Consider the following 12,762-nt stretch of genomic DNA (forward strand, 5'->3'; position numbering starts at 1 on the left):
CACAAAGATCGGTGCTGGGTCCTCTACTTTTCATCATTTATATAAATGATTTGGATGGGAGCACAAGAGGTATATTTAGTAAGTTTGTAGATGACACCAAAATTAGAGGGGTAGTGGACAGCAAAGGTGGTTACCTCAGATTACAACAGGATCTTGATCAGATGGGCCAAAAGGGCTGAGAAGTGGAAGATGGAGTTTAATTCAGATAAATACGAGGTACTGGCTTTTAGGAAAGCAAATCTTAGAAGGACTTATACACTTAATGGTAAGGTCCTAGGGAGTGTTGCTCAACAAAGAGACATTGGTGTGCAGGTTCATAGCTCCTTGAAAGTGGAGTCGCAGGTAGATAGGATAGTGAAAGCAGCGTTTGGTATGCTTTCTTGGTCAGAATATTGAGTACAGGAGTTGGGAGGTCCTGTTGCAGCTGTACAGGACATTGGTTAGGTCACTGTTGGAATATTGCGTGCAATTCTGGTCTCCTTCCTATCAGAACAATGTTGTGAAACTTGAAAGGGTTCAGAAAAGATTTACAAGGATGTTGCCAGGGTTGGAGGATTTGAGCTATTGGGAGAGGTTGAATAGGCTGGGGCTGTTTTCCCTGGAGCGTCAGAGGCTGAGGGGTGACTTTATAGTGGTTTATAAAATCATGAGGGGCATGGATAGGATAAAGAGACAAAGTCTTTTCCCTGGGGTGGGGGGTGTCCAGAACTAAAGGGCATAGGTTTAGGGTGAGAGGGGAAAGATATAAAGGAGACCTAAGAGACCAGAGGGTGATACATGTATGGAATGAGCTGCCAGAGGAAGTGTTGGAGGCGAGTACAATTGCAACATTTAAAAGACATGTGGATGTGTATATGAATAGGAAGGGTTTGGAGGGATATGGGCCAGATGCTGGCAGGTGGGACTAGATTGGGTTGGGATATCTGGTCGGCATGGACGAGTTGGACCGAAGGGTCTGTTTTCATGCTGTACATCTCTATGACTCTAGGTGGCTGGTAGGTACTGGGCTGAGAAAAGGATATTCTGTTTCACCAATCCCACTTCATCTACATAATTTCTTACCTCCTGCTCATGAATTGATTTCAACCCAATTTAAATTCTAGATAGTAGAATTTCTCAGAGTATCACATATTGTCTCCTTGTTATCGTGGGGTGGGGGAGAGCGTGGGCATTGCTGCTGGCCAGCAATTATTGCCCATCTCCTTTTTGCCCTTGAGAAGGTGTTGGTGAGCTGCTGCCTCCCTGCTTCCTCAACACCACCTCCCTCTCTACCTACCTTTGTGTCATCTGCAAACTTAGCAACTGTGCCCTCAGTTCCTTTGTCCAGACTGTTAATAGAGAACGTGAATAGTTGTAGTCACAACACTGACCCCTGTGGAACTCCATACCAGCTGCCATCCTGTAAAAGAGCCCTTGATCCCAACTCTCTGCCTTCTGCCAGTCAAACGATCCTCTATCCACTGGCCCTCTCACCACTGGCCCTTATCATATTTAGCAGCTTTCTGTGCAGCATCTTGTAAAAGGTCCAAATAGATCACATCCACTGGCTCTCCTTTATCTAACATACTCATTATCTCCTCAGAGAATTCTAACATATGTGTTAGGCATGACAATCCCTTAACAATACTGTGCTGGCTCTGCCCTCGGTTACGATGCACTTCCAAGTACTCTGCAATTTCATCCTTACTAAGGGACTCAAAGTTTACCAACAACCGAGGTCAGGCTAACCGGCCTGAGGATTCCTGTCTTCTATCTCCCTCCCTTCTTAAAACAGGGGTGTTACATTAGCCATTTTCCACCCCTTTGGCACCCTCCCTGTCTGAAATTCCTGAAAGATCACCACCAATGCCTCTACAATTGCCTCAGCTATCTCCTTCAGAACTGTGGGGTGTAGTCCACCTCATCTGGGTGATTTGTCCACCTTAAGACCTTTAGACTACCCACCAGCCTCTCTTTAGTCATGACCACTACATTTACCTCTGCCCCCTGACTCTCAAAGTTCTGGTATGCTTCAGTATGAGATTTTACAAGTGATAGTGAACATTATGCAATCATCTGAAGAAGGGCTCATGCCCGAAACGTCGATTCTCCTGCTCCTTGGATGCTGCCTGACCTGCTGGGCTTTTCCAGCAACACATTTTCAGCTCTGATCTCCAGCATCTGCAGTCCTCACTTTCTCCTATTATGCAATCATCAGCAAAATCCCCCCCACTTCTGACCTGACAATGGAGGGAACTGAAGCATTTGAAAATGGTTGAGCATGGAACATAGAGATGTACAGCATGGAAACAGACCCTTCTGCGAGGAGCTCCTGCAGAGATACGCTGGAGTCAAGATGACTGACCTCCAACAACCACAACCACCTCTCCATATGCCAGGTATGAGCATGCTTTTGGTGTAGCTTTCTTATGGAATAATTTAACTAGTATTCAAGATAAATAATTCGCTGAATCTATATGAGCATGACTACTAATTATTGTGGGTTGGAGAGGAAAGGATGAATTGCTAAGCTAACAAAAGTATAGTTTGGATTGAAATGCATTAAGAGCAACAGACATCTGCTATGGTTGCATGAATGTGGAAAATTAGTGCTATACTCATTTGGATCTTCTCAAAAACTAAAAAGGTCACAAACGTCAAAGCTATTTGAAAATCAATATTTTTGAGTCAGCCTGTAGCAGTGGTATAGAACATAACAGGGAATGTTGCAGAAAAGTTGAGCTTCTAAAACTTTTTAAAAATGTTGTTTATATCGTGCAGATTTAAAATTCCCAGGTTGTACTCAGCAGGCATCACACTGCAATTAATCTAGATATTTGTGACCAGAGCTGAAAAATGTGTTGCTGGAAAAGCACAGCAGGTCAGGCAGCAGCCAAGGAGCAGGAGAATCGACGTTTCAGGCATAAGCCCTTCTTCAGGAAGGGCTTTCCTGAAGAAGAGCTTATGCCCAAAATGTCGATTCTCCTGCTCCTTGGATGCTGCCCGACCTGCTGCGCTTTTCCAGCAACACATTTTCAGCTCTGATCTCCAGCATCTGCAGTCCTCACTTTCTCCTCTTATTTGTGACCAGCCATATTATTCTACCTGTGGATTGATATCCAAAATGCACATTCTTCCCGTACTAACAACTTCATGGATTGAGTCAATCTTTGTCCCATAGAGATTTCCTTCATACTCTCCGTGCTCCAGATATCTGCTGCCCTTTATGTCCATTTCCATTTCCATCCTTGACACAAATCTGTATGCATGTCCATCTAGTTCATCATCTCTTGGTTTTCTTGAAGTAACTACAGTAAAACACAATAAAAACAAAATATTTTGAAATGTTACAAACGATATTTTTCCAACTTCTTTTCCCATAGCTAATGTTTGGCCTGCATCAACCTCTAGTGAATGTTTTCAATAGTAAATCCCTTAATTCTGTATGTTGTTTCAAACACTTTCTCTATCTGCCCTGCCACTTTCAATAATGTACAAGTAGGCCTTTCTGTTCCTGCATCCCTATAAGAACTGTACCTTCATTTTAGATTTCCGTTCCTTGTTCTTCCTGCCAAAATGTTATTACTTCACACCTATTGAAATATTTCAAAATCAAAAGATATTATATAAAAATTCAGGTTTCTTGTTAAATTGCAACTTAGTGATACAATTGCAGAGAGGAAGTGCAGTCTTTTCGTATTTATTGAAAATTTAATTCTGTTGGATCACAATTCATTGTAAATTCAAAAGTTATTTTATTCAAATGGCCAATCCATTCCAGTATCACTTTGCTAGGTTATGAAGCCAAAATTAACTCTTCCCTCTGTTGATAGGAGAAAAATAACAAAAAAAAAATTCCTGTTCTTTATGGGTAAGAAAGATTTTCAAGAAATTGAGGTTTCTGTAGCTATGTAACTGTTTCCAACAGTCCTTTGGTAGATCAGAATATCACAGCAAGGATGAAATCTCAGTGATTCCAAATGTTAAAACAAAGATTTCAGTTAATTAAAATATTTACATAAGTACACAGGCCAGGAAGATCCTAGTATCGATCCATGGTCTGGAAGGGGAGGTGCTGATTATGAGTGTCTTCATGAGCTCAGATTTGGGGAGAAAAGCTGCCTTCTCATTACTGTCTGGAATAAGGCTGCATGGGATAGTCTACATTTAAAGTTCATTAAATATTGAGTTCTACACAGACAAACAAAACTGAACAACTTTCAAAAAATAATTTATACTTAATTTCTAACTTCCTCAATATTCTGAAGAACCAATATTTTACACCAAATAGTAGCAGATAGAGCAGAGGCACAGTCACGGCTAACTTTGTAATCGCAGCTAATACATTATGGTGCAGCTCTCGGCAAACGCTACATTAGCTTCGATCTTAAATACTTTGTCCCACTCTTACAACTCTCTTGGTGGACAGTTCTCCAACAATATTGCCCCTGGAGACTGGCCATTGTGTAGAAGAGAGGAAGGTAGAAATGAACGAAAGAACTCTCAACCAAAACCAACATTCCTGCCAGTTGCAATAAAAACTTACATGGGACTGTTGTTCCAAATCGCATGGGATTCATTACGATAAGTCTGTTCTTTAAACTCCGTCGTCCCACACCTTGAGCTCCTATCAAAACGAGGGTCTTCCTCTGAAAAGGTGGCATCCTTGCTACTTCCTCATAGATCATTATTTCATGTCGATCAAACTCTTGGTGTGAATCCAGTAAAAATATTAGAACTAATATTCATCACAATGCAAAGTTTTAATAACATAGAAGAAATTTTAATCAGTTGAGTTCAGCTGATCAACTAAAAGCAAAATTCAAAACCAAATATCTCATTTGTTGTGAAACTAAAAACTGAACAAAATCATTAGAGGAAGTTGGGATTCCAAGCCCTATATAGAGGGCAAAAAACTTTGACAGGGACATCAATGTCGCAGGAGACAGTGAGGAAAACACTCAACATCAAGGAAGCACTGCATTGCCACAGGTACCATCCTTTTGATTATAATGAGGCCTTCTTTGCTGCACAGACTCCATTCAAACATGAAAAAAGACTACACTGATCCCAACTTTTCTCAGTGACTGAATTCTCTGATTGAAGCCCAATCTTGGGGCTTTGCTTAAACTACTTTTGAGACCTGAAAGTTTAAGACCATAAGACTACAAGATATAGGAGCAGAATTAGACCATTTGGCCCATTGAGTTGGTTCCACTACTCAATCACGGCTGAAATGTTTCTCAACCCTAAGCTCCTGCCTTCCCCCATAATCCTTGATCCGCTTACTAGCCTAGAACCTCTCTCTACCTTAAATTCAATTGATGACTGGGCCCCCACAGACTTCTGTGGCAATGAGTTCCACAGAATCATGACCCTCTGCCGGAAAAAAACATCCTCATCTCAATTCTTAGAGGGTCATTACTTCACTGCCTGGCTGTGCCCTTGGGTCCTAACTGGAAACATCGACTCCATGTCCACTCTGTTTTCTGTAAGTTTCAGTGAGATCTATCCCTGCCCTTCAATCTTCTAAACTCCAAGTACAGACTGGGAGTCCTCAACCGCTCCTCAAAATGACTAGCCCTTCATCTCCAGGATTATTCTTGTAACCTGCTCTGGACCCACTCCAAGGCCAGCACCAAAACAAAGTCAGCACGGATTAAATGTTTTTCACCAAGCAGCTATTATTCTCAATTAAAGAAACAGTAATTCTGATTAATGTTAGAGACAGGGCCCAAAACAGCTCACAATATTCCAAATACAGCCACTATAATTCAAATTTTGTCTGTGATGATCTAAAGTGTCAGTCTTGGCCTGTGGCAGTAAACTCGCCCCAATAAAGAATCTTTTGATTTGCAAACTGCACACAAATGTATTGGAAAATAACTTAGGCTGACAGCTCAGTGCAGTACTGAGGAAGTGCTGCCTCATCAGATTGCAAAGGATCACATAGCAGTTTTGAAAGATTAGCAAGAGTGATTGCCTAGTCTCCTGATCAATATGTATCCCTCAACTAAAATCACTGAAATGAAAGATCAGTTCTCTTTTATTGCTCTTCCTGGGACTTGCTGAGTGGAAACTGGTTCCCAATTTTGCTTACATTACCACTGACTACAATTCCAAAAAGTGTAAGAAATGACAACATTTAATAAGTGGTATTTTGCAGAAGAGTACAGAACTCCCCTGGAAACAACAGAGGGGTGGGGTGATAGAAGGCCAAGTGCGGCAGTGAAGGGAGAGGCAACACAGAAGTTCTGGCAGGAGAAACATCTGGCAGAGACAAAACGCTGCGACTTATGTGGTGGTACTGAAGGTTATGTCCCCTGTAAGCTGTCAGGCAGACCACAGGAGGGAGGACTTTGTCTGTTTAAAGAGATTCAACCATGGGACTGGAAAGACCCTGGAAGGTTTGCCCTGTCAAAGCCAGGACGAGAAAGAACTGGAGCTGCCGAAGTGCTGATAATCAACTTGGGATTCCTCTGCAAACCAAGGGAGAGAACCTTAAAGTAATCACTCAACATTACAATTCAGGGAGAAATACACATGTTTTGGGATTACGGATCATGTTAACACATTAATGAGGATTACTGTTTCTTCAGTTTAGAATAATAGTTCCTTGATGAACAATGTTTAATCCACGCTGACTTTGCTTTTGTAAAGTCATAAGGTTAAAATCTTGTGGATGACTATTTTGAAATTGATTACTGGGAAGTTCAAATCCTTTGCTTAAAGTTATCAGTCTCCACGGGGATTGCAGTGATCAACACAAGTTAAATGCAAATTAACAGACAAATCACAGTCAGAACAAATGATAAATTACATGTGAAACAGCAGATACAACAATGGCTAGTTCAGGGTTGAGAGAAAGAGCAGACTGTTTGTATAGTTTTAGTTTCAGCCACGCATCTTCCAAGCAGAATTACAGTCTCTTTTCTTTAAGGACTTTCCACAGACAGTAACATCCAGGGAAACAGGTCTCTGGCCATGTGGCCTTACCTTCCGGAACTTTCTCAGCCTCTCTGGCTGTCAAGTAATATAGATTCTCCAAAACTGCCTTTACTTTCTCACAGTATGCCTGCTTTTGGGTGTTCAATTATTTGGAAGTGGAAGAAACAGCAGTAACAGTTCTAAACATGCTTTCCAACCAGACAGGAATCCACTCTCCAGCTTGGCTTATTGATCATCTCTTCTCTCTCAGCTCTTCCCTTTCTTCATTCATATCTGGTTGTCACAAGGTTTCCATATTTTGGTACTACTTCCAGGGTCAAAGATTAATGTCTCATGGACCAATATTTCTCAATATTCAAAACATGAGTGATTCCTTTACAACTGATTCTAACCCTTAAAAACCCATTACAAGAATTTTTAAAACATGATTGGAGATTCCCTCAAAGAGTTGATAATAATTACGAATTTTCCTCACCGTTATTGCTTCCAGATCAAACACTGCTACACTTAGTATAGCAACAGTACTAATTGAAATGGTTTCCCTTTTGCACCATTACTTCTGGTGACCAAAGGATCTACCTTTGACCTTCTATTTCTGAACTAAATGCTGCTCCATCACCTCATCTGAAAGCACCAAATTTTCACTTGTTCCCAGCTCTTCAGGCTCCTCCGCTGTTGTTCATCTCTCACTTGGTATCAGATGAACAGAAAATTTCTGACAATGTAAATCCTGAGAAGACGAATGTTGTCAATATTGCCGCCTTCAGCCTGTTCCTTAGCCACCAAATCAGTTTCCTGAGCAATTGTCTGAAATGAACACACGCCTTGCAAATATATCTGATGCAGAGATGAACTTCCAACCAGATATCTATGGCATCGTTATCACCACTTATTTTGCCTCAACTTCACTCATCCTAGATTAGATTAGATTAGATTCCCTCTAGTGTGGAAACAGGCCCTTCGGCCCAACAAGTCCACACCGACCCTCCAAAGAGTAACATGCCCAGACTCATTTCCCTGCATTTAGCCCTGACTAAAGCATCTAACACCATGGGCAATTTAGCATGGCCAATTCATCTTTTGGAATGTGGGTGGATACCGCAGCACCCGGAGGAAACCCACTCGGACACAGGGAGAATGTGCAAACTCCACACTGAGACGCCCAAGGCTGGAATTGAACCCGGGTCCCTGTTGAAATCCTCACTCGTGCCTTTGTTACCTCTAGATATGACTGTTCCAATGAATCTGGCTGGTTTCCCATCTCTGCAAAACTGAAGTCACCCAGACCTCAGTTGTTCATGTCCTTTTACTCAAAACACGTCCTTCTCATCATTGGCCTTGTGCTCACTGGTCTGGACTGACCTCAATTCAGGCAACAATTCTATTTTAAAGTCCACAGCCTTGTTTACAAATCCCTCCATGACCTTATCCATGCCCATCCCTTTGGTCGTCTTTACCCTCTCAGCAGGTTGAGATATCTGTGCTTATCTAACTCTGGTATCTTAAGTATCCAACCACTCCACCACTGGTGCCCTTGGCTTCAAATGCCTCAGTCCTAAGTTCTGAAGTTACCCCCTTTCCCCTCTTTCTTATTTTAAGGGAAATCTTCAGAGACACTCCTGATTAGACTGTCTCCTATCAGCTTTAATATCTTCTTTATTTGCTCAGTTTCCAACTTTGCTTTATAACATGGCTGTGAAGCACCTTGGGGATGTTAAAAACACTATATAAATAAAAGATGCTGTTATAAACATTAGAGAAAAGAACTGCAGTAGCATTTTAACCACCTTTTATCTGACCACTTGTTGCCCCAAACCTGAGAAAACAACTTGATTTCATCAAAATCATGTGAAAAAAGGTTTTCAACAAGTTTTTGTAAAGTGTGTGTGTGGGGCACACTTATTTCCTCAAAGTGCAGCATGTTGCAGCTAAATGTAATTAGAGATGAGTCTGCTCACATATATTTTGTCATTCAAGGAGGCGAGTCATACAGCATCTCCCTCCTCAGGATAAATACTGCAGATGCTGAAATGAGAGAGTCTGGGGCAAGAGTGCTGAAGGAAGGCATATCCAACTCGAATGTCAATGCTGCTCCTCTGTCCACAAAGTATTTGCACACTTTCAGTTTCCGTAGTGATAACTGTTTATCATGTTATTATTGTTTATTGTTAATATTTACTCTACAAATATACCTCTTTTAGTGATGCTATCAAATGATCAAATATTGAAGATTAATTGGAGGGTTGTTTTTCTGACTGGAGGCCTGTGACCAGTGGAGTGTCACAAGGATTGGTGCTGGGCCCTCTACTTTTTGTCATTTACATAAATGATTTGGATGCGAGCATAAGAGGCACAGTTAGTAAGTTTGCAGATGACACCAAAATTGGAGGTGTAGTGGACAGCGAAGAGGGTTACCTCAGATTACAACAGGATCTGGACCAGATGGGCCAATGGGCTGAGAAATGACAGATGGAGTTTAATTCAGATAAATGCGAGGTGCTGCATTTTGGGAAAGCAAATCTTAGCAGGACTTATACACTTAATGGTAAGGTCCTAGGGAGTGTTGCTGAACAAAGAGACCTTGGAGTGCAGGTTCATAGCTCCTTGAAAGTGGAGTCACAGGTAGATAGGATAGTGAAGGTATGCTTTCCTTTATTAGTCAGAGTATTGAGTACAGGAGTTGGGAGGTCATGTTGCGGCTGTACAGGACATTGGTTAGGCCACTGTTGGAATATAATGTGCAATTCTGGTCTCTTTCCTATCGGAAAGATGTTGTGAAACTTGAAAGGGTTCAGAAAAGATTTACAAGGATGTTGCCAGGGTTGGAGGATCTGAGCTACAGAGAGAGGCTGAATAGGCTGGGGCTGTTTTCCCTGGAGCGTCAGAGGCTGAGGGGTGACCTTATAGAGGTTTACAAAATTATGAGGGCATGAATAGGATAAATAGGCAATGTCTTTTCCCTGGGGTCAGGGAGTCCAGAACTAGAGGGCATAGGTTTAGGGTGAGGGGGGAAAGATATAAAAGAGACCTAAGGGGCAACTTTTTCTCACAGAGGGTGGTACGTGTATGGAATGAGCTGCCAGAGGATGTGGTACAACTGCAACATTTAAGAGGCATTTGGATGGATATATGAATAGGAAGGGTTTGGAGGGATATGGGCCGGGTGCTGGCAGGTGGGATTAGATTGGGTTGGGATATCTGGTCGGCATGGACGGGTTGGACCGAAGAGTCTGTTTCCATGCTGTACATCTCTGACTCTAATTGCTCTTCTGCAGCCTGAATCAGATGTATCCCAACACCAAGCAGTCCGCACTCACTTTATCACAAATCCAAGCACAACCAATTTCTCCACAGACTCCCAGGATTCATCCCAAATATGCTTTCAGAACTTTACACTTCATGTCTCTTCCAACCTCACCAAGTTTACAACAGCTACTCTCTCGCTTCCTCACCGCTAGCAATTGCCATAACCTTTTCCACTTTTACCCTTATTCAATTCCCAGTGAATTGATAAACTCACAGCTAAACTCCTTTGGCAGGCCCCCTTACTAGCATCAAAAGCTAGGGCACTGAACTATATAGGGCGGCAGGGGGAGGTTTCTCATTCTTAGCTCCATTTGCACATCATGCTGTTGGTGAGTATCCTTTCTTCTCAGTATTCTACTCAAACTCACTCACTTGCTAAATCTCCTTGCCTTTAAAAGTTTCCTCAAAAGTCATCATTTTCATTACCATTGCAAGTACTCCTGCCATTTGTAAAAACCTGAAAGAACTGCAGATGCTGTAAATCAAGCAAAAACATAAAATTGCTGGAAAAGCTTAGTATCTCTGGAGAGAAATCAGAGTTAACATTTCAGGTTGAGTCACCCTTCTGCGTTCTGAAGGTTCACTCAACACAAAACGTTAACTCTGATTTCTCTCCAGAGATGCTGCCAGATTTGCCTGAGCTTTTCCAGCAATTTCTGTTTTCGCTTTCTGCCATTTGTGTTTGCTTATACACGCAGTTTCCCAGCGGATATTTAAAAACATCAAATGCTTTCGAATTCGCTTATGAAAACTAACTACCTTAGACAGTAATAATTTAAACCAATTAAAATACCAAACCAGAAAGGTAAATCAGAGTTTTTGATCTCCAGTGAAAAGCAGCAAGACCTTGGAAGACTTACCTGCATTTTTAGTTGTCAGGTACATCATTTTTTTCTTCCTTTTACCGATTATTGCACCACAAAATGGTCCTGGTTCAAAGAACAAAACAGAACTCAAAGTGATGTTTTTGTTATTTCATTCACAAGCGCCTGTAAGCAAGCTACACCAACTTAAAAACATTGAACAGATTTACCTGAGGAACCTGATAGATCCCAGTCCCGTTTAACAAAAGCTTTCCTCTTCTCTTCCAACATCTGACTGGGAATAAGACCAGCATTTCCTCCTCCCTTCATTTGATAAGCCTGAAATTAAACACAACTACTCCAATTATCTCTCACAAGTTATGACATTTGCTGGAGTACACTCTATTCTCAGAGGAAGATAGTCTTTCTTATCTTTCTGAGTGCATATTATTACAGTCTTACACTGGTATTTGAAGTTGTGGAACATATTCATTTTCAAATGGTTATTTATCTTTAAAGATCAGGCCTAATCCAGGGCTGCTGATTTTCAGCATGCCATGTCACTGGAGATCTTAATTACTGCGTTGCAGACAATTTAAACAGTCCTGTTTAACATTTGTGAATCATGTGTCACTGTCTCTTGATTAGATCTAGCCTGGAGTTCTTTTATACAAGCTGCTAGACATCCAAGCTCCAAAAGCTGTACTTCCTGCAAACCCATTTCATTTTAGTTTAATCTATTGCATCTGTAATTGATGGCTCATCTGGTGACTCATTTTTCACCAACTCCTGGCTTCTTGAGCATGTCCTCTCTTCCATTTTGCACTATTGAAGTGTCAGTCATCAGACCTCTCCTGTCTCACTGCACTCTCCACTCACCAACCTGCAGATTATAACCTTTGATTCTAAATCTGCAGCTAAGAATTCAGTGTATAAATGAAGTAGCTGGATAATATATGATAGGGAGAGTGATTTGTAGGTTGCTTCATAAGGATTAGCTAGAAACATGCAGTAATTTTGTATCATATGAAGGTTATTGATTGTCAAGTGGTTTTGCCAAAGTTATTTTGATAACTTCATTCATCTATCCACTACAGCACAAACATCAAATGTCAATAAGCATTGCACATTTTCAGTACAAACAGCTTAAGCCAGGGATGTAAGTTTGCTCACTGAGCTGAAAGGTTTGTTTTCAGACGTTTCATCACCATACTAGGTAACATCATCAGTGAGCATCTGATGAAGCACTGGGTTTATGGCCCGCTTTCTATTTAAGTGTTTAGGTTTTCTTGGGTTGGTGATGTCATTTCCTGTGGTGATGTTATTTCCTGTTCTTTTTCTGAGGGGGCATTAAATGGGGTCTAATTCAAATGTGTTCATTGATAGAGTTCCAGTTGGAATGCCATGCTTCTAGGAATTCTCGTGTGTCTCTCTGTTTGGCTTGTCCTAGGATGGATGTGTTGTCCCAAAGTGGTGTCCTTCCTCATCCATATGTAAGGATACTAGTGATAGTGGGTCATGTCTTTTTGTGGCTAGTTGATGTTCATGTATCTTGGTGGATAGTTTTCTGCCTGTTTGTCTGATGTAGTGTTTGTTACAGTTTTTACAAGGTATTTTGTAAATGACATTTGATTTGGATCCCATTTATCACCTTGAGAAAAACAGAAAATGACATCGCCACTAGAAATAACATCACCAACCCAAGGAAACCTAAACACACAAATTG

The 12,762-nt window shown here is 41.3% G+C and overlaps 1 protein-coding gene across 6 annotated transcripts in view; it reads right to left on the bottom strand.

Moving 5' to 3' along the window:
- Window positions 1–12,762, bottom strand: part of pals2a (protein associated with LIN7 2, MAGUK p55 family member a) — a 157,650-nt gene that overhangs the window by 4,206 nt on the left and 140,682 nt on the right. For all 6 annotated transcript variants that reach the window (XM_043689710.2, XM_043689709.2, XM_043689708.2 and 3 more), the window contains 4 exons: window positions 11,267–11,375; window positions 11,094–11,162; window positions 4,526–4,687; window positions 3,085–3,287 (listed from right to left, as the gene is read on the bottom strand). In XM_043689710.2, the coding sequence (XP_043545645.2) occupies window positions 3,085–3,287; window positions 4,526–4,687; window positions 11,094–11,162; window positions 11,267–11,375 (543 nt within the window). The remainder of the gene's footprint in view (window positions 1–3,084; window positions 3,288–4,525; window positions 4,688–11,093; window positions 11,163–11,266; window positions 11,376–12,762) is intronic.

The sequence above is a fragment of the Chiloscyllium plagiosum genome, unplaced genomic scaffold, assembly GCF_037043375.1.
Source record: "Chiloscyllium plagiosum isolate Xiang-an unplaced genomic scaffold, Cpla_swu_hap1 HiC_scaffold_5, whole genome shotgun sequence".
Classification (NCBI taxonomy): Eukaryota; Metazoa; Chordata; class Chondrichthyes; order Orectolobiformes; family Hemiscylliidae; genus Chiloscyllium; species Chiloscyllium plagiosum.